This window comes from Drosophila pseudoobscura, chromosome 3 (assembly GCF_009870125.1).
Source record: "Drosophila pseudoobscura strain MV-25-SWS-2005 chromosome 3, UCI_Dpse_MV25, whole genome shotgun sequence".
In the NCBI taxonomy this organism is placed as follows: Eukaryota; Metazoa; Arthropoda; class Insecta; order Diptera; family Drosophilidae; genus Drosophila; species Drosophila pseudoobscura.
The window spans coordinates 4969912-4992132 of record NC_046680.1 but is presented as its reverse complement, the minus strand read 5'-3'; the positions used below and the strand labels follow the sequence as shown (position 1 = coordinate 4992132).

Below are 22221 nucleotides of genomic sequence, written 5' to 3'. Positions count from 1 at the left end.
ATCAACATATTGTAATTCAGAAATGCATATTGAGAACGTGCAAAAGATACTCCCAGCAATGCGAAACCCGCTGCTCGCCTCTTCGTCTGCTTCGACTTCTGCTGCTGTTGCACTTAACGGCCCGGCGGATAAAAACAAAACGAAGCCAGGCCAAAGCCAAAGCCAAAACCGGGAAAGACATTGTTGCTGCATCAAGTGCATCATCCCGAGGCAGCCGCAAGAAATCTGGCAGCGTTTGCATTTTGATTTCCCATTTCGCATGCTCTCAAGTAACGCATTTATTATTTACCAGAAAAAGCACCAGAAGGCAGCCAGCAAAAGGAGGCATGCAGATACAGGAGGCTGCGGCATTGGTAGCGGCAGCCGGCAGCCGGCAACTGCAACTCAATTTCGCAGACTCATGCTGCAGTTGTCAACGCCAACGACTACGACGACGACGACGACGACGACGACTGGGACGAAGACACTTGTAGAGGAGCTACAGCTGCCCCCACCACTTGTCCCAGCTGCATGTTGCATACCACTTGGTGTTGACAGTAAGACACAGCAGCAACTCTCGGAGCAGCAGACTCGGATCCAGACAGCGCCAACTGTTGGCGCTCGTCGAGTGAGGACTGACAGACAGCCGACAATCTGTTTATACTCTATCGATGCACAATGCACTCACGACCCGTCGGATCTTGTGGGTTCTTAGGTTGAGTCGATGAATGAAACCCCAAAGAATCACGGGTAAATCTATGATCAATCCCCGCAATTTCCCGCCGCATTGAGTGAGGTAACGGATCCCCCATATAATAAGAGTATTTATAATCTTTTACTGTATGGAGTATAGTTTAAGCTACAACGGTTCCTCTAATATCGAAGATTATGTCTTTATTTCTTGGATTTACTTATAAAACTAGTATAAAAGTCTGGCATTGAGGGGCACGACTGGGGGACACCCTTTGGTGGCATGAAAAATCTACTCAAAACAGAAAAGAACACAAGTCTGCCATTGGGATGTGGCACAACCGATCAGTCCTTCCACTGAATTAAGGGTATACCTTTCTCCGCTAAACATCCAGGGTACTTGCGAAAATATGCACTACAATTTCATTTCCACCGGTTAGTTGGTGCTTGTCATGCAAATGTGCTGGCAGCGTTTGATGACGCCCATAATAATCAAATTTTTATTGAATGAATTGCAGGCTGTAAAAATGCGAAAATTATTTGTCAAGCGTCGGGGCCAAATCCATTGAGATTTCCATCGCCGGGAGTCGGTATGGCATGGGGTATGTGGTTAGTAGTCGAACCAGACCGGCCATCGCTTGTGTGGCCATAAAAGTGCGTTACAAATAACTGCACTTTTATTGAATGGCACCGACTCCAGCGGCTGCCTTGGACCGTTAGAGACGCCTGTTCCCCACGCCCCAGCACCATCGCCATCACCAGCACCAGCACCAGCACCAGCCCAATCTCTAGCCCCACCCCACCTCCATGTCCAGTTCAAGCTCCAAGTCAGAGCAGAGCAGGCCAGACCAGACTCCAGACTCCACTCGATTCGATGCGGGGCAGATCGAGCTGATTCGAGTTAATTGCTGTGCAATTTGTGAGCAGCAAAATGGAATGCGCTGTCAAATCAATGCCGAAGCGAAGCACTTAATTAAAAGTTATTGAAGGCAATGGCCAAATGTAAATGCAAAAATTGCACTTTTAATTGCATAAGCATGTTTCTGACACAAGTGCTTGGCTCTGGCAGATGGTGATGCTGATGCACTGAGCACAACATATCCGAACAACAGATATTAGATGTTAGATGTGGCGTGTCCACATCTAGACATTGGAACCCACGAAGATCCCTTAAAGAGATCATTCACTTTCTCGTCATGTTCCGAGACTGCTTGCAATTTCTCGCAGTGTAGTTTTTCTTGGTTTAGCATTTCCTTTTGATATTTACCTCACTTCGGCCGACTTGATGATGGCCTTGGGCGGTGCATCCCAATAGTTGGGAGCGGGTGGCACCCATTGGCGCAGCACTTGATAGTTGCCCTCCAGCAGGGCCATGCCCTCGATAACCTCCTCGTCCGAATCGCCTTCATTATGGGGTCCATCATTGCCATTATTTCCATTATTGTTGCTGTTGCTGTTGCTGTGGCTCAAATGATTTTGGCTATCGCTATCGGCATGCAAATTATCAAACGAATCGTTCATTGTTTCTGACCGAAAAAAAACGAAAACAAAAAAAAACCACACGGATGGGAAAAGACCGCAAGACTTTTGGCGCCGCTTTCACTGGAACCGCACTTCTGGCCGGGGATTTCGTGGGTAAACAAAGATGCGCATTGCCATTTGCGCTGACTCACACGCTGGCCCACGCTCACAGTCGCAGGTCCTGGGAGAGACACTCCACGCACACTAACACACACACACACACACACACACAGAACTATTCCTTGAGAGAGCAACTGAAAGAAGAAGCAGCAGCAGCAGCAGCGGAGCAAACAATAACAAAGGCACACAGCCAGCGTACACAAGAAATTTGTGTTCTAGAGATTTCAGCTTTTTCCCGGATTTTGATTTCACTGGAATGCCATTTCGGGTTTTTTGCCACTTGATTCACGAATTATTATTATTATTTGTATTATTTATTCGAATAATCTTTAGCGGGTTATCAGAAATTATACGAAAATCGACGGGACGGCGGACGACGGGCGCGCGCTGCTCTCCGCTCACGTTGCACTCACGGATTGTTCTTCCTTCTAATCGGCGAAAATGCTCGTTGCGTTTGTTTTGGCACCAAAATTGACGGGCACGGCGAAAACACATCGCACAAAGGCACACAGATACACAGAGGCACAGAGGCACACACACACACACACATACACGAGAGGGGTTAATATCTGGCGTTCGCTTTTGCATCCCTTGTCGATGCCGATGAGAACTCGCCCCGTTTCGCCTCGCGTCCTTGAGTCGCCTTCCACTGCTGCCACCCCCAGCCGCTCCTCTCCTCTCCATCAAAGGTTTCTCTGTTTCAATTTCAGTTTTGGTCGCTGTCTCGCCTTGCGATACCGTTCTTTTTTCCTTGTTCCTTCTTCCTTCTGCCTTCTTCCACCTTTTTTAGTGCATTTGTGTGTGGAAAATAAGGGTTTGTAATGTAATGTTTTTATGTCTGATTTCGGTTTGAAGCGGCTGTGGGGTGGAAGGAGGCCAGGCGGCAGGCGGCAGGCGGCCGTCGACAGGCGACTGTGGGAGGGCTCTGTTCAATGCACGCATATTGTTGAAATTATGTAGCCAAAGAGAGGGGACAAAGTGCCAGCGCCGGGGTGCTGGAGAGGAAGGTGTGCGAGTGTGTGAGTGTTCACCTTTTGAAGCTCTTGAATTTTGTTCGAAAAATGGAATAGGTACAGTGGTTGGAAATATGGGATGCATTCAAAAGCGATGGCAAAAAGCAAATTAAGATGCTAAGAATATCGGATTCGTAGTCAAAATGAAAGAAGCTGAATCAAAACTGCAAAAACAACAAAGATCTGATGAGATGTTATTCTCTGATTCATAAATAATAAATAAATCAGAAATCAGTTTTCGAAGCAGTATGTCTGGCACAGAACAACTTTATCCATTCGAACTGCTTGTATTTCTTCTTCCAGATATTCCAGATATCATCCATATTTTGTTGGATTCAGAATTCTTATTTGCAAATATTTTTCTTATACGAATTCCCCGAAGTTCCAATTCGCTTTCGCCGCAAAGCGATGGTAAAACAGAAACCAATGACTTGCGAACCACTGTGCTCAGTTGTAACTTATAGCCGTGAAAGTCTGCCCGGCACGATCCCCGTGAACTCACACACACACGCTAAGGAAAACCTTTTACCCCTCACACACGCATTCAGACACACACACATACACACAAGCCTCTAAGCAAATCCATGAAGGGAACTCGAACCGAACGAACCCCAAAAACAGCAAACAAAGGAAGGAAGGAAACGAACGCTCGAACGTATGCTCATATTTTGTTGCAAGCACATGTTCCACACACAGAGACAGAGAGAGAGAGAGAGAGAAAGAGAAAGAAAGAGAAAGAGAGTCTCTCGCGTTGTGTCTGTAGTTTGTTTCTCTCTGATTGCCAGGTTTTTTAATTCACTCACTCAATTTGAATGTCGTTTGGCTCTCGGCTGTTGTTCTGTGGAGAATGCACCCCTAAGCGTCTTCACGGTAATTTGAACACGTGCCACGCAGCAGAGCAGCAGAGCAGCAGCGCAGCACAACAGCAGAGCAGAAGAACTGAAGAGCTGAAGAGCTGGGTGGTAGCTGGTCAGTCCAGGGGGTTGTTTCACTCGATGCCAGACAACGCAGCGATCGTTAAATTTTATGATTTCATATGCTGCTTATGCCCAGACCCAGATGGACATCCGACCGAGAGACAGACGCGCTTGTCTTCCCAGCTTGACTGAGCTTTTTCCGGCAATTAACACGCAGCACAGAGGAAGGCAGGGAAAGAGTTTAGTCAACACAACTGTACCCCTTCTTGTGTACCCCATCCAGTGCAGGGCAAAACAATCAACCTGGCAACACTTACGAGGCCCCAGGGAATAGGATGCACACCCACACGTAGTCGGGGAAAAGTGAAAGCTCTTCTGGGTTACGCTACGGTATTTAATGTGCACAAATAGCTCATACTCCGCGACGTTTGACACCCACTGACCCACCATTCTGGCCACTCCAATCCATTCCATTCCTTGGCAAAGGTTGTTTCATGTTGCTGTTGCTGTTGCCAGCACAAACAAATTGCGTCGTTTGCCAAATCAACCCTGCAGACAGGACAACAAACATGCATATCGCAGTGGAGGCTGATCACACGGCTACGGTTGGGTGGGGGCTTTGTGTTGTGGGCGGGGGGATAGCAGCAATAACAAGCAACACTTCAACAGCCGCACACAATTTCCGTTTTGGGTAAAGAAGGCGGAGAGGAGTGGCAGCAGCAGCAGCAGCAGCAGCAGCAGAGGCTTTCGATTAAAGCGAGCCCTTCTTCAAATTTTTAATTAAAATGCATCTGATGGGTGGTGGATGGGGTGGTGCGGTGTTGGGGGGTTTGAGGCCTGGCTGTCATTAGCAACATGTTGCTGCCAGCATCAGTGGCGGCAGCAGCAGCCACAACAGCAACATCACAGCCAATGACATTTGTGTAATTTAATTTTATTCATTGCATAACTCACATATTTAGCAGCTCGGATACAACATGGGAGAGAACGAACGGAGCTGGGAAAGGGCTGACGCTGACGCTGACACAGCCCCAGGAGAGGCCGGCACCACGCACTCCCCCACTCGAATCCACACTCCACTTCGGCTATGAGAGTCGGCATAAAAATAATTACATAAACTTTATGCCCTTGCCGTCTGGCATTTCTTCGACTGCTTTTGGGTGTCCCGTCTCCCTGCAACGCTTTTCCACCCTCGATAATGTCATACGCCCACACAGACCGCTCCAGCACCACCTCCACTTCCATGTTCCTTTCTCGTCCTCCCCAAAAACCGCACAGTTTTCAAAACAGCCAAAACCAAGAGCGGTATAAACATTCAGCCCGCCGGCGGTCGCGTTCTCGTTCTCGTTGTCCCCAGCTAGAGACCGACCAGACCGACGATACTCACCTTGCTCTGGGCCGCCTTTAACATGATTTGTTGGATTTGGCGAAACAGATTTCCTAATTCCATTTGCCAGACATGTTATGGGTCTACGAGTACGAGTACGAGTACGGCAGCTATGTATGTATGCTTTTGGGGTTGGTTTACCCAAATATTGCAGGTCTTTGTGGCCATGGAAAATTTCAAGTGTTGGATCGTTTCGATGGAAATCGATGGAAATCTGGGGGATGTATGATTGAAGGGGCTATGTATGGGACAAGGAGCGGGAATAGAAGGGGGAGGAAACTACTAATGATCACCGAATAGATAAGAACTCCCTTCCCAAAGCAACGAAAGCTGAGAATCTCTATGGGAACAGCAAAACCGACTTCACCTTGAAGTTCCGTTGCCATAATGACAATATCAAGCCCAAAAGCTGTTTCCCATCATTATCAAAAGACACCAAACAGGCTACCATCTGGAAATAACTACCAAAGCGGCTGCTCAATTACAATTTTGTCGGTGCCTCGAGAGTACCTACTACTATTTAGGGGTACCCCGGCATGCTGGTCGAGTACGAGTACGAGTACGAGTATTTCATTAGCGGGTTGTCGTTGTCTGATATTTCTTAACACTTCATTACGGGAGAGCTATTAGTTGTCGCTGGCTTTGACTCCAGCGGGGCGAGGGAATGGCACTGACTGTCTGACTTTGATAGGCCCATTGTTGTGTCGTCTTCATATTAGTTCGTAGGCCCTGTCCCTGCGCCAGTCTGATGTGGGAACCCCACAGTTGATGTTGATGGGCCCACACAGAAGCGCTCATAAAGCAGAGACAGAGCTTCGCTCCGAGCACTTGGCAGTAACTACTCCACTTTTTTCGGCCATACATTAGACGTAATGCTGAGCCATAAGCCCATCTCTGGGTCGTTACACTCGTTGCCAAAAAGAAAGAAACAGAGAGGGGGAAACCATATGCAAATGTGGTTCATATTGTTTGGCAACTTCCTTGGCGGCCCCTGGTCTAGGCCTGTCTGCTGCTGCTTCGCCAGCTGCTGCTTCTGCTGTTTATTTAAAGACTTTCCACGCATCGTTAGGCGGGAGCCACATGTTGACGAAATCCATGGCCAGGGAACCACATCAAAGCAACTAAAACTGCGGATGAAAGCGCCGCACGCCAAAGATCGGTGGGGGGTTCTTCCGTCTTCCTCGCTACAGCAATAGCCCCGTTTATTACGCCTTTCGCAATGGGAAACCGAATTCCAGTTAACTGCTCCCTTCCCGACGGCCAAGACTATGTATGTTGTATAGATAGACTCATCCATCGCCGGGGGCCCAGAACAAGACCAAAACTCAAACAAACTCGGAACACATTTGATGGCTACGAGTACGGGTTCTCGTAGTATTTGTGTTTGTGTTTGGGCTTCGTGTTTGTCTATTATTAAAATCAGCTTATTTGCACTCATTTCGAGGGGCCCACGGGGCGAGACTCCGGCTATGGCTATGGCAATGGGTCCAGGGTTCATAAATATGCAAGTCATTAATAGAAATATGATGTACCCGAGGCACTCTCCATCTCTACTCCACCCTGCCCAGAACTGTCCTGTCCTGTCCGCTCTCATTAAAGTCAGCAAAGGCAGAAGCAGAGCATCAACCCTCTGCCGATTAGGCGGGTGTGGGCGTTTTTGGTGAAGGAATGACAGGCTAAGCGATCCACTGGGACTGGGCTCCGCAACGGTAACGCTAACTGGGGAAAACTGCCTGCAATTTCCGGCCCGCACACCCGTACATACATAAATTGAGTAAAAATTATGCTTCATTTGATTTAACACAATCGGTTTGACTTTCCCCGCTCCGCTCCGCTCCGCTCCGTTCCGTTCCCGCCAAGTCAAGCCATTTGATGTTGGGCCCAGGAATCGCACGGGTAGGGTAGGGGTCCTGCAGTGACGGCTGCCCTTTCAGCGACAATTGGATTAGGCCCAGGATGGCATTGATTCGTTCTATATACTCGTGGTATACGAGTGTGGGGTGACATGTAATCGAGCATACTTCAGGCATTGGCATTCCGGATTGCCCTTGGGGGAGGTTCATAGAGTTTTTGGCAGCCCGAATTTGAGATTGAAGGATGGCATGGAAATGCAAATGGTTTTATCTACAAGAAAAAGAGAGAGAGAGAGGGAAAGGCGAAAGTTTTGCAGAAGTTTTTGGAGGAATCTAAGTAGATACATTCCCAGTCCTCCTCGAATACGATTCCCAGATTCAATTCCCATAGTTTCCAGAGTTCAACCGTAAAATTGATCTACACCGCTCGGTTCGGTTCTCTTTCTACGAGATCCTTATCTGTGGCTATATAATCGTAGTTTTCAGTAGAGGTTACGTGTTACATTACACATTCAAATCGGTAAGATTTTAGCAAGTTGATCTCGTTTAGATCTACGAGTAGATGGATGATAGAGCACAAAACTGGAAATACTCGTTCCAATGGATAAATTAAATGCCTATATATGTATATAATCCAGCAACAGCAGCATAGCAGTTTGGATCGATTTATCAGTGAATGCTTTCCATATTCCAAAGGCTTTCAACGTCAGTCATTAGCCCACTCCCCCTACTCCGCCTGCAAATGGCCAATACCCAGCGATTCTTATCCATCTTTCTATGCAATAATAAACACATTGTCTTCTAGGTGGCAAGGGGCTTTGTTCGGAGTTTCCTTTGGAGTTTTCTCTCGGGCTCCCTCGACTGGGATCGGCAGCCAGGCCAAACGCTAATATTTCCGCTATTGGCCGCTATTTCTTTCACTTAACCGCGGGCCACTGCAACTTGCACATGTTTTATTTTCCCCTGCCACACTTTGCTTTACTTTTCGGTTTACTCGGATTTTCCTCCTATTCCTCCTTTTTTTTTTTTTTCTTTTTTGTTTTTTGTTTTATTGACAGGCGCTGCTCGCCAGCGGCTGGAGTTGTTGCAACATCCGCACATGTGGCCGGCCAGATCTGCTTTGGCTTTTCCTGTTTTGTTTGCACCGCAGCAGCAGCAGCATCATCGGCATCGGTAGCAGGAGCATTGTTATTGTTTATTGATGCACTACTTTGCGCTATTTTCGTGTGGCAGCAACAGCAGTCGAAGCAGTTGAAGCAGCAGCAGCAGCAGCGGCAGCGGCAGCGGCAGCATAAGTTGCAACAGCAGATGGCAATGGCATGCCAGTGGGCGTTCAGGATGAGAAACAGAGAACAGCCTCCAGAAACCAGAAACAGAACAACAGTTGCGATTGCTGTTGCTGTTGCAATTGCACTTTTTTGTGGCCAGCTCTAAAAATACTTGCCACATAAATTGTTCGGCTCAGGAGAATGCAACTGCAACAGATGCAGATTTAATGAACAGCCGCCACAGGGAGATGGGAGACGCTCTTTCAGAGCGAAGGAGCGAGAGAGAAAGAGAGAGGCGACTTTCAATTAGCTGACAGCACTGGAAATCCTCAAATTACACGAAAGTCCAGGCCATGTCATGGCCAAAAGCTGATTATTAGACTTGTCAACTGGAATGGCAATCAGAGCTCAAGTTTTATTGAATTGTCAAGTTGCAAGACTTCAGTGGATGATGCTGCCGCTGCTGCTGCTGCTGCTGGTGGTGCCTTTTTCCTGCCAATTACTGCTGCTGTTGTTGTTTGGCAATTTTCAGATACTTTTTCTTCAATTACGTATACGACCTGGTTGCTAGCTCTCGCTCCCTACTCCTTGCTCCTGCCTCTTACTCTTCCTCTACCGCTACCTGTATCTCTCTTTCTCTTTGTCTCTCTGGCAGTGAAGCTTGGAGCTTTGGGCATGGGGTTTCTTTCATTTTATGTCGCATGTAATTAGTCACGATGTTGGCAGCAGACACACTGCAGGCCGAAGCTGCCTCTGCCTCTGCCTCTGCCCGTGCCCCTGCCCCTGCCCCAGCCACATGCTGCAGTTTGAAGTCTGGCTCTGGGTGCCATTCCCTGCACTCGATTCTCAAGTTTAGAGACACACAGAGCAACACGGCGATGGCGAGGCGATGGCGATGGCACTGGCGACTCTTGACTCTCTCAAGCTGTCGACCGTTGACTGTCGATGCCGCCTGCCTGCCTGCCTTTGTTGTTTGCCGTTTGCAACTGCCACAAGAGCAACAACTGATGCCACAACTGCCTCGGCTAAAACAAACTCTGGGCCAGTCGCGGAAGTGTGAATCGCCATCGTCTCTCTAGGGGAGACAGAGACGGACCAATGCTGGGCTGCAATTTATATTGTCCTCGCAGTAAACTGCACCATAATTAGGCCAATTAGTTGGGGAAAACTGCTCATAAATTACGCAAAAACTCCTGCAATTTACGTCTGTCATCCGGGGCAGACCTTCCATCATCCGTTCTGATCGTTGGAGCCACTTTCTAGTATCATTTAACACATTACGATAGAGCCGCAGCCAGAACAGTCGGAACATCAGTCGGCGAGGGGAAACATAATTTATGGACACATGCAGTGTTCAGCTCAGATCGGTTCGGAATAATCGGGTATTAATCAAAACACAGTTAATTTTCAGATTGGAAAAAATGAGAAACGATGAGAAAACCAGTTCCTAGACCGAGGGGCAAGACTTCTGCAGACTCATTACCGGGCATGGGCCTAACATCAAATCCAATACGAAACAGAAAACAGAAAATATTTCAGTCTCTGAGATTTTTTCATCACCCGTTTTTTCCCCCCTCCCTCCTTTTCGGCGAGCACTTGAAAACTTGTATTGCTGCGTAATGCTCCCAACTATGGGGCCGCCACTCGGAGAAGGTATATATATTTTTTTAAACAGTTTCTTGTTTTTTTGTGGGTAATGTTTAATGTTTTCTCCCTCACGCCTCTCCCTCCTGCCTCCCGTGTGGCACTTGAGACTCTCTTTATCGCGCACTTGAATCTGTTACGCAAATGTGCGTAATGCGCATGAATATTGTATATGGGATGGATACGCGGCAGCATACGAGTACATATGTAACCATAATCGAGTGTTGTTGGTAGAAAGGCCAAGAAACGGTAACAGAATGTTAAAATCGTTTCGTAGGGTAGGCCTTCAGCCTCAGCCGCAGCCTCAGCTTCAGTCCGAGCCGCTTTTGAAGGCGCGCGTGGGCCTTGACAACTCAAACTCAACTCAAAGTGAGGAACTTGAGCTACCTACCAGCGACAGCAGCAGCAGCAGCAACAACGACAGCAACAACGACAACTTCAAGTGCCTTCCGAGTGGACAAAGCGGAATAAAGTTTACAAAATGTTGGCCATAAAGTTAGAAACTTTAGAAACCATTTTCAACAAGTTCGTCGCGCTATACGGCAAATGAATCACAGTTAACGCACACTCACACATACTATACATATGAACAAATGTATAGTCAGAGGTAACAGAGGTAATACCACCCGTCCATAGATCAGTGGGAGAGAAACTTTGACATTTGCAATTAGCTAAGCCAAAGTTGGTCTTCGCGCGGCCAGAACTCCAGCTAATGTTTGGCTAATATCTGTCTGGTTTCAGGTGCTGGAAGCCAAGAAGTTGGAAATAACTTTACTCCCCCTTCAATCCTTAGAGTGAGAGTTATTCAGGGAATATATCATTCATTTATAATTAAAAAAACATGTTTTCTTCTGTTCAATTTAAGAGATACCCGAAGAACTCATATGTTCAAAGAATTACTGCAGTATCGAATTTATTTCCTGTTTATTCCTTACTGCCAGATATTTCAACATTTTGTTTATTCAATCTGATATGAATGTAATCTTTATTTTGCCTTATGCTATTCCAACTGCTTTTAATACTTTATGACTCTATATTAGGGCACATAAGAAGTCTTTTGTCGGACTTTAATGATCCTTTGGCAGCGCTTAAGCGAGACATAAAATTCTAATAAAATTCTAGCAAGTTAAAAATTGTGATTGGCTTTCTCGTGAAGGGGAATGGGAATCTGATGTCAAATGTACGATCTCCGAATCGAGACAAGTTCAATGGACTGTGAATGGAACCGTACATCAATTGCCATCGATTGAAGATCATGTTTTGAAATCAATATCAATTATCGGTCCGAGAAGGGATGGGGCAGAGAGAGACATTGATTGACAGATGGACTGACTTGGAGGCTGCAGTCTGGCTTCATGGGACAATTAATCCTTCGAGTAAGTAGCTCAGAGTCAGAGAGAGAGCTTCATAAATTCAATTTACGCCGAGCGGATTGGAGCGGAGCGCAGTCCGCTGTCACACAATTTGCAATCAGGCACAGCCCGAGACCCGAGACCCGGAGAGCCTCTCGACATTAGCTGCGGCTGCCGGAGAGACCGCGCGGCGTGTTGGGTAATTTGGAGAATTTATGACAAGCATTATGGCAACACTGGCTCATGTTGCTCCATCTCCCTCTATCCCACATTCGGCCTCTCTCTATCTCTCTCTCTCTCTCTAAGAGTGCGAGCTTGTAATTCTTAGAGCTGCCGCCCCAAAACCAGAAACCAGTTTCATTATTGTACACAATTTTTCCCATTTTTTCTCCTTTTTTATATTTATGCAACGCGCTTAGCTTTCCGATTACTCACGCTCAACCGGCCGCGGCCAGAACCGCTCGCTGATCGTGAATTTTCCAGCTACCAACTCCATAATAAGTCACCGGGCAGCGGGCATGCGGCTCCGACTGGTAGCCATCCAGCCATCCAGGCAGTGAGTGCAGTCGGGAGATCGGGATCCCCGCCAAGCTACCCGGCAAGAGCAAAAAATTAGAGATGCCAATTATACAAATGGTCAGACAGACGTCCGAGTCCGAGTCCGAGTCCGAATCCAAGTCGGAATCGGACATCGAGTTTAGAGTCCAGATCCAAAATCCAAGCTCGAGCTGGTGGTAAATTGTCAAAACTGTTGGCCGGCTGCTGCTCTTGGCTCTTGGCTCTTGGCCAGTTTTCCAGTTTGACAGGCCGACAAAGGTGCGGCTCAGTGGCTCAGTGGCTCTGAGGCTCTGTGGAGCGATCTGAGAGAGCGATCGGGCCTCGGCTTAGTTATGGCAGAAAACAGAAACAGAAACAACAAGCTGCCTCAAATCCCTGACGCTTTTAAATTGGTTTTAGTTTTCCCCGTTTTTCTCGTTTCCCTGTTCCCTGTTTTCAGTTTTCCAGCTGCCCAAATGTCAAAGGCAATCGTCATGGGTGGATCCGCGAGAGACTTTTGGGCGTTGCAGACAGTCTCAGTCTCTCGCTCTTGTGGCAAACAAACGTTTAATTGCAACCCACAAAAAGTGCCAAAGTCCGCGATCCGTGGCAAAATGTTAAAGTTGAAGGCGGCTCGGCTCTGCTCCGGTTTGGGTGTGGGTGTGTCAGGGTTTGGGGCCAGCCGAGTACACACCAGAAATAAACCGTATTATGCATCTAAGGTCGATCTACGGGAGGGGTCTCTGCGTGCGTGCTTACTGGAAAATGCAAATGAGCGACTGCCGCCGATAGCCGCGTAGCTGAAGAGGAGCAAACATTGCGTATACGAGGCGTTGCACTCAGCCCAGAGCCCAGAGCACAATTCAATTAAGTTGTTCGGGAAATTGGCCACGACTACGTGTTGGATTTTCCTCTCTTCCAAGCGCACTGAAAGAAACGCTTGGGCAAAGAAAAGGATTTGCATTCGCACTTGCTAGTGATTTTAATTGGCAGACGAACTGGGTTTTCCTCTAACACTTGACCTTCGCCAAGAATTATGTAGCTATACGAGTCTGTTGCCTCGAAGCTTGATGGGAAATGAAACAACTTTCTTTCTGTGAGGAGTCTCTCTCTGTTCCCTCCTCCCCCGATTTCTCACAGTGCCATGTTCTTGTCTTTTGCAATGCAAATAAATCATCATGTCGATGCATTTGAGCCTGGCTGTGTGGTACGTGATACTCGCGCACCTTCGTGTCTGCCGGCCAATTACATATTTGTCTTGGCTCTTGGCTCGCGGGCTCTCGGGCTCTTGGATCTGGCATGGTCTTGGGTCTGTTCTGTTGGCCCGGCCTGGTCTCCTCTGCCCTGGTCTCCACCCTGACGTGGCCTGGCCCTGTTCGTGCCTGAGTGCTCCAGTTTCCTATGTAGTTCTGGGTCTCGTCGTCGTCGTCGTCGTCGTCGTCTCCTCCATGGGGGTATTACCGTGCGATAATGCCGCAATTCATCATTATTCTGCAGTTGTTGTTTTTCGCCTTGGTTTTTACTCTAATGAAAGGGTGTTCCGCTCGTTTTCTTGTACTTGCTACATGCGGGCTTGTTCCCTTGTTGTTTTTCATCCACTTTTTTATTTTTTCTTCTTTCTGATATATTGGCCAGTCGAGAAGTTGGTTACAAGAAATAAAACAAAATGCCAGCCACAAAGGCTGCTACTGGCATTGGCAGTTTGCTTTAGCGGTACTTCCGCCTAATCTCGCTTCTGATTCCCAGCCGTGGCGGCCCACCATTGCATGCCCCACCAGAGATTCAGGGGCGTGGCTGGGGCCCCAATTAAGCGTTAACTGATTACAATACCAGTGCCAGACATGGGCCGCCAGCAGAGATGGCAGTGCTTAAGATTTCGGCTCATTAGAGTGGAGTTAAATCTATAAAGGAAATAACAGCAATTGCTCCTCGGCCCAAATGCCAATGGAATGCCAAAAGATAAGCAGCAGACTGGCTCTCTCTTTCTCTTTCTCGCTCTGTCTCTGTCTCTCTTCACAGAACTTGAGAGACCAACAAATTTGCAAACCACAAATTTAGATCAATAAAGAACACGCAGAGTGCAGGTCCAGAGCCAGAGCCCCAGAGCCAAGCCCAAAAAAGGAGCTGCAAACAATGGAGCCCAACACAACTGGCTGCTGACCTCAGCTCTGTTCTCTCTCCCAATCTCTGTGTGTGGGTGTCTTGTATATATCTGTATGGGTGTGTGTGTGTGTGTGTGTGTGTTAAGGCTCGACCCATTATGGCGCCTAACGTAAAAAGAGCTTAATAGGCGAGAGCTAGAGCCAGAGCCAGAACCAGAGACTCTCTCCAGAGCTCTCCGACATTCAGAATGATTGCATCACGAAGTACAAATTTAAACAGCGATTACCCCCAGTCTCCTCTCCCCTCTACCCGTTGCTCCCTTTCGATACTCCACCACCCCCGCACTCGCTGTCCAGTTCTTGCGAATAGAGGAAGACCCGAGAGAGGCGGAGGGAGGGAGAGGATGAGGAGCTTCCCCAGCAATTTCTATAAGTGCTGCTAAATGCATGATCGGCCGCATTTACGTGGCTCCACAGTGGTACAGAACAGGGGCATGGGGCGAAAAGCCAACAGGGGGGACAAAGAATGCCGACTATGATTAAGTTGCAGGAAAATTATAAGTTTTCTTTATGTCGCTTTAATTGATGCCAGCTCCGGATGCAGAGCGGCTCCAGGAGCGTGCGTTCTCCGCAAGAGTCCCCACATTCATTCGGCTCGTTAGCAACATGTTGCTGGCCGCAGAGCCAGACAGACTTGTCTTGTCGGCTGCAAGACTCTCGCCACATTTGGAAGTCGCATGTGTAAATATTTTGATGGCGACTTTATGATTTATTTACCATAATTATATGCAAATCGGGCAAATCGTGCGGCAAACGTGCAATTTAATGCGATTTTGTTGTAAGCAACGCCAACGGACAGCCAACGGACAACCAACGGACAGTCAGTGTGTGTGCCTCATTTGCCACCTCCAATCCATCGGAGACCCACTCCTACTCCTCCTTCTCCTCCTCCTGCTATGCCATTTAATGCCTCAGCGAGTCGCCACTCAGCACGCAAATTAATGAGTGGCAACTAGAGTCGGTTTCCAGAAACAAATTGCTTTTGTGGTTTGCCTCGCCCGCCTCGCCTGCCACACCGGCAACATGTTGCACTCGCTAATTGAGGCAACATTGCAGTGACAATTTATAATATTTTCATGCGGTCTGCACCGCCCCGACTGTGGCCTGTGTTGGAGAGGGGGGCATGTATCCGAGGGTAATTGAGTGAATAATTGAAGGAAATTGCAATGAATAGTGGAATGAATAGTGGAATGCAGAGAAAAGGCAGACTGTACTTTTCTTCCTTCAAGCTTCGTATGAACAATTGTATTAGATTTATGCTCTACTTCCCTGCAATTCATATGAATCTCGGATTGATCTTTGACTTAGTTTGTCTTTCTTTCGATTTATTAGCCCGAATTGTGTTTAAAAAATTAATTCTTTTTCATTGGAAGTCAAGAAGAGGAAGATTTAAATTATTAGAATTTTAAAGGTTATCATCTAATAAAAAATAAAGATTCTCTGAATTGTACACCCAGAGAAATAGCATCTTCTAATACACGTATGTGAATGACTGATTCATCTGTGGAATATTTTCCTTTATCGGCACTTGGGAAAGATAGCATCTGATTGAAGCAATTCTTATTTCAAGTGACAGCTGAAAGTGGTACCAAAAGCTATCTGAGGAACTGTTTCTGAATGCCAGCTGCCCTCCAACAGAATTACTCCGTTCCCTAGACCAAATCAAACCGAAATCGCTCGCCCTCTGTTTATTGGAGGCATGCTCTTGTTTGCACTGGCAAAACACTTAACTTCATATCAGTCAAAACACACAGAGAGCGAGAGAGGGACAGAGTTGAATGGAATGGAATGGAATGAACGCACCTGGGGGCACCACAATTAGCTCTCGGCTGTGCCCCCAACTGCCGCGCTTCGGCTTTTAACTCCGGTTCCTCTGCATTTATTGATTGCATTTTGTGCCTATGCCTGCCGGGGTATTCCTACTATCTGCGATGTACTCTGAATGTGCCCCAATTTCACCGTGTTGCAGAAGCAACAGGCGGCGGTGGCAGTGTGCGGGGCCGTGGGCGTGGCGCACTAATAAGGCGGCGGAGACTCTAATTGGAGTAAATTATGTTTACACATTCGGCCGCCTGCAATTGGGTCACAGAGCGAACCAGATTGAGAGCGGAAGGGGGGACGAAGCGAAGTGCTGATATGAAATGCATTTCGTGTTCGGGTTTTACATAATTAAGAAGGTTGCGTTTGGGGCAGAAGAGAAACTGGAAATGGAAATGAAAACGGAGCTGCAACAGAGGCTGGGATGCAGAGAGAGAAAGAGACCCCGTGTGAGGTCTTTCGTTTTATCTGCTGGATTCTCCCGGGAGAGGAATACCTAATTAGGTTCTCGCGCTAATATTTATGGTCTGGGACTACGAAATGTAAAATTTATCTAATGGCTTAGGTAGCATTTTGTAGCATAAAAATGTCAGCAGGAAGTGGCAGAGTTATGAGTCGATCCCCAGACCAAGATAATGCTTCTATAAATACAACAAACAGAACTCTCGTCAGGTTTCCACTTGGAGATTCTTTCACCGAATCCATTCGGATGAGTCACGTCAGAGTTCTGCCAAGTGCAACTGCAACTGCAATGGAAATGGGAATGGGAATCGCAGCGGCAACCCACGCGCCCGCCCCAAGAACGTCCCATTCGGGGGCAGAGATCGGGAAAACCAGGCATTCTTCGTATGTGTGTGTGTTTTCTCGAGTCCGGGGGCATTATGCATAGATGCCTGTACCCGTATTGCTTTGTGCAATTAGAATCAGCAGTGCCGTGCTGGGGTTTTTCCCTACTCAACGGCCTGTAAACAGACGGAGAGGAGAGCAGCACAAAGCTCAGCTTCGATCGACTCCGCTGTGCTCCGCTCAACTGGTTTGCCGGATCGCTCTGCTGCTGCTGCTCTCCGATCCTATCCCAGCATATAGCATATGTACGAGTGTATGCTATAGCCTCAGTCGTGTTCTGGACCGGTTCTCTCTCTCTCTGTCTCGCGCTTCTCTCTGCCATCTGCGATCTGCGATCATCTCTTAGTCCGAGCTCGCCCCTGGGACGGGCGAATGATCAGTTTTGTATTAAAGCTGCAATCGTGCTGATCGTCTCAGCACTACACCCCAGCAGGCCGGACGACGACAAGGAATTTATTTATATTTATTTAAATATAGTGGAAAAGCGGAGGGACGTAAGCAGTAACGTAACAACGGGTCAAGCGGCTGAGATAACAGCAAAAATGGCAAGCAAATGCAGTAAGCAGAGGAAGAGCATTTCTTGCGGCGCGATCTGTACTCCAATCTCTGTTCCGATTTCAGTAATCCTGCTCCTGATGATGGGCCCCTACCTCGTGGCTGCTCAATCCCATTACCGGGGGACATACGCCGTCAACCTCGCATCGCGATTTGGAGGAGCAGTCGCGTCTCCGTCAACGGCCAGAGCTCAGGGGCAAGTCCTGCCGCAGCCCCAGGGCCCGCCAGACAACCAACGGCCACTGGAGGAGGTCCAGCCGCCGGGAAACAGCCAGGAGAGACAGCCCCAAAATCCCAACAGCCAGATACCGCCCCAGAGACAGCCGGCCAATGTGCTGGGTGCCAATGAGGTGCCGCTGCCCACGGTCTCCAACAGTCCCACGCGACCTCCGGCCAAGCAAAGCTTCAAGGATCGCTTCAGCTCGAAGCTCTTCCAGCCGATCGCCAGCAGATCGCAGAGACAGAATTTGGTCTTCTCGCCAGTATCGGTGCACGCGCTGCTCGGCATGATCTATGGGGCCTCCGAGGGCCGGACCGCCCAGGAGCTGCAGCAGGCAGGAGAATTCGGCCCCGATCCGCAGGCCGTGGGGCAGGACTTCCGACAGCTGATCAAGCAGCGGCGGCAGCTGCAGAGCGCGGAGCTGACCATGGCCAGCCGGATGTTCTACAACAAGAATATGGGGGGTATCAATCATGACTACCCGGAGTACGCCGAATACTACTATTCCTCGGGCATTGAGCCCGTCGATATGGGCCGCTCCAGGGAGACGGCTGGCTGGATAAACGCCTGGGTGTCAGACAAGACTCGAAACAAGATTCGGGAACTAGTCACCCCCAGCGACATCGATGGCCAGACGGAGGCGATGCTGGTGAACGCCATTTACTTCAAGGCCCGCTGGGCCACCGAGTTCTCCGCCACGGATACGATTTCCGGCAAGTTCCGGCGTGGAAGCGGCGCCCCCAGCAACGTGGCCATGATGTTCAATGACGACGTGTTCGGCTATGCGGATCTCCCGGACCTTGGCGCCACTGCCCTGGAGATGCCCTACGCCGACAGTGAGGTCAGCATGCTGATCCTCCTCCCCTACCAAGTGGATGGCCTGGCCCAGCTCGAGCAGCAACTGGCCCGTCCCCAGAACGATCTCAATAGGATTGCGGCGCGCCTGCGCCAGGAGACGGTGACCATTAGGATCCCCAAGTTCCGCATCCAGTTCGAACAGGACATGACGGAGCCCCTGCAGCAGCTCGGCGTCCGCGAGATGTTCACACGCAGCTCTCAGGTCACAAAAATGCTGGACCGCCCCGTGCGGGTGTCCAAGATCCTGCAGAAGGCCTTCCTCAACGTGAACGAGGCAGGATCCGAGGCAGCGGCAGCTTCATGTGAGTACTCCTCTCCCTCTCTCTCGATAGGATTTCCCATTCCAGGACTAATTTGACTTCCTCTCTCCCCTCGCCCTCTCCAGATGCCAAGTTCGTGCCACTCTCTCTGCCCGTCAAGTCGCGGGAGTTCAATGCCGATCATCCGTTCGTCTTTGCCCTCCGCACTCCCGACTCGGTGCTCTTCATCGGCCACGTGCTGCAGCCCACGGCGATGGCCTAAGATGGCCCCCCTCGCACTCTACGCGACTCCCCTCACTCAATCCTGCGACACACTATAGGCTAGAGAACGATGCATTTGTGAAACATATTATAAAGTGAATAATACTCATATTCCTGGACTACTTCGCTGCGAATAACCTTTCGCTCTATAACCGATAACCTTTCTATCCTCCCCTACTGCCCTTGCACCTGCACCTTCAGATGAGACTGGGATTCCGATTCCAAGGCGGTGGGTGCCTTTTCCCAGCCATACACGTGAATTCTCGTTCTGTCGCTGATTTTGATTCTGAATTTCCAGCGATTGCTGTTCGCCTGCTTCTGTAAGTTGGCAAACCCGTTTGGGGAGCCAGCCACGATCTCAGCCATACGCCTGGCCCGGCCCTGCCACAGGCACAGGCACAGACACAGACACAGCCACAGAAACAGCCCATTGCCTCACTAGAGTGGCTATAAATAAAAAGCGAATTTCTCAATCATTTTTCAAATCGAGAAGAACTTCCTCATGCGCACTACGAGTGTATCTGAATCGAGCGATAGAGAGAGGGGAAAGCCCGAGTGGCAGCCGAGGCAAGCCAGATGAGTAATTGGAATACCCGCTGAAAGCTGGCCATAATTAATAGCCTCCAGCCAAGGTTGCCTGCACTTGAAGAAAAAAGGCGCTAGAAAAGCACGCACTAATTGTTAGCCATGGAATAAGACTCGAATATACGAACGTAAAATGGTAGTAAAAAGAAACACACCCAAAATTAAATATTAAATATATTTATATTTAGTATATGCTCTTTTTCTCTGGGTCCACCATCCCCAAGGCTGACCAAGTTCATACCCATCTGTGTCTAATGTTCGTGGCTCAATGCTTGTAGACGTTTTTTCTGAGTGTAGAGAAGCCCACTGAGACAATGACAGAGAGGGAGAGTCAAAGCCTGATCTTGAAATCGTTTCGTGCGCGATAAGAAAACTGGATAGAATCACTCCCTCTCTCTAAAAGCGTATTTCTCTCTCTATCTCTCCCTCTCAATTTGATTGTGGGGTTCGATTTGTTGTTTGTTCTCCGGCGCTCCGCCATGACGACTCGGTATACCCCTCGGTATCGCTAAAGAATTTCAATGCCGAGCTTTTCGCTTCACAATCAATTTTTTGTGGACCGACTCAATGTCTCGAAGTGTTTTGAATTTCCATGAATGAGAGCTCGTGCGTCGTCTGACGTCGCGACGCTTAGTTGCGTCTAAGCCACTGGACCACTAACTACGAAAGCCAAAGCTTGGAATAGCCCCAGCCCGCCCCCAACTGGAAGCATGATCAATACTCACTGGAGACGACACCCACTCTCCGGCCTAACTCTGGCTGTGATACTGACGCTGTTGGCTATCCAGCAGCTGGCAGTCGGTGGCGAGGCCTCGGGCAGTCCGGGAGCAGCCGCAGCCAGTGCCTCCAACTATCGCTTCGGGCTGCGACTCTCCTCCAGGCTGGGAAGGAGTCAGCCGAATGTCAACGTGGCCGTCTCCCCCGTCCTCGTGCAGGCGGCTCTCGGGCTGCTGTATGCTGGCACCGATCCCAACTCCGCTGCCGCCAGGGAACTACGCGATGTTCTCGATCTGCAGCATGCGGGAAGTCCGCGACAGGCCCTCAGTGGACTCCGGGAACTGCTCGCAGAACTGAAGCAATCCTCTGCCGTGGGCTGTCGGCTGCGTCTCCTCAGCGACTTCTATACCCTGCAGCGCTTCACCTTCAACTATCGCGACGAGTTCCAGGCGCTCGCGGCCCAAATGGGAGTCGGCAGCCATCGCCTCGACTGGGAGACCCCCGCTAGCGCCGCACAGGTCATCAACTACGACTTCCTTAGCCGCAGCAACTACAGCGTGGGAGAGTTGGTTAGCGCTTCGCAGCTCGAGACCATCTCCGAACACGATACGCCCTTCCTGCACGTGTCGGCGGTGACGTTCCGGGCACCCTGGGCCCAGAGCTTCGACCCGGACGAAACGCAGCGCATCAATTTCTTCAGCGAGGGACAGCGACCCAAGCTGGTGGAGGCCATGTTTGGGCAGCATCGCTTTAGGTATGCGGAGGTAGCCGCTCTGGACGCGGAGCTGATCGAGCTGCCCTTTGCCACAGCCGATCTGCGGCTGCTCCTCATCTTCCCGAGGCGGGCCGATGGCCTGTCGGAGCTGGAGCAGCAGCTGGGGAAGTACGATCTGCAGTATCTCAGAGGACAGATGCAAGAGCGCAAGATAGCCCTCACACTGCCCAAGTTCCAGGTGTTGGTGCACGCACAACTCGCCAAGGTTCTGAAAGAGGTGAGGAAATAGGGCGTTTCCGTCTGAGCTAGTAGAGTCTGTAAGCCACATCCCCCCTTCCATGTTTGTCTTGCAGTCCGGCTTGACGAGACTCTTCACAGCGGAGGCTCAGCTGAGCGAAGTCTTCAGTTCGCTGCTTGCCAGCTCGGCCCCCCATCTGGGCGAGATGGCCCAGAGCACGCTGCTGGAGCTGCAGGAGGAGGGCGGCTCCGCCGGCGACTCGTTCTGTAAGTGGACTGTGATCCGGCTGGGTATCGTATCCGAAGAAGAAGCCTCTCTTTAATCAGCTGCCGTCTTTACAGCCTTTGGGGATCTGTTTCGACGCGCCCTGCCCCTGGTCATCAATCATCCGTTCTTCTACGCCATCGGCAATGACAAGACCCTGCTGCTGGCCGGCCACATCGTCGACATCTGAGTGCCCTCGGCCGCCTAATGCATATTCACATTCTGTTCAACGCGACTGACTCCAGCCTTTGGGGTTATCGCCTTATCAGTCCCTGAGTTGAGCTCAAATCAGTTTTAGTTCATAGCAAATAAACGAAGACCGAAGTAAGCCAAAGGTGACAAATGGTTTGTAAACACTCCGTCCGTCTGCGCCTCTCAGACCCCGAAAAAGAGAGAGAGCTCCGCTTGGAATTGAATTGAATTGAATTCGATGAGAGTCCC

At 49.4% G+C, this 22221-nt stretch overlaps 3 protein-coding genes across 4 annotated transcripts in view; 2 read left to right on the top strand and 1 right to left on the bottom strand.

The window, feature by feature from the left end:
- pk (prickle) overlaps positions 1 to 22221 on the bottom strand; it is a 53628-nt gene that overhangs the window by 28287 nt on the left and 3120 nt on the right. The window contains exon 1 of one of the 2 annotated variants that reach the window (XM_015183611.2): positions 1937 to 2775. The exons of the other annotated variant lie outside the window; for it this stretch is intronic. Within the exon in view, the coding sequence (XP_015039097.2) occupies positions 1937 to 2190 (254 nt within the window). The 5' untranslated portion in view covers positions 2191 to 2775. Of the gene's footprint in view, positions 1 to 1936; positions 2776 to 22221 lie in introns of those variants that run through there. 2 annotated transcript variants of the gene reach the window in all.
- nec (necrotic) lies at positions 17490 to 19372 on the top strand. The gene is made up of 3 exons (XM_001360160.4): positions 17490 to 17665; positions 17729 to 19042; positions 19126 to 19372. The coding sequence occupies exons 1-3, from the start codon at positions 17650 to 17652 to the stop codon at positions 19260 to 19262; spliced, it is 1467 nt and encodes a 488-aa protein (XP_001360197.2). The 5' UTR covers positions 17490 to 17649; the 3' UTR covers positions 19263 to 19372.
- On the top strand, positions 20311 to 22114 carry Spn43Ad (Serpin 43Ad). The gene is made up of 3 exons (XM_001360161.4): positions 20311 to 21555; positions 21632 to 21782; positions 21858 to 22114. Exons 1-3 carry the CDS (start codon positions 20557 to 20559, stop codon positions 21968 to 21970), a joined length of 1263 nt encoding a protein of 420 aa, XP_001360198.2. The 5' UTR covers positions 20311 to 20556; the 3' UTR covers positions 21971 to 22114.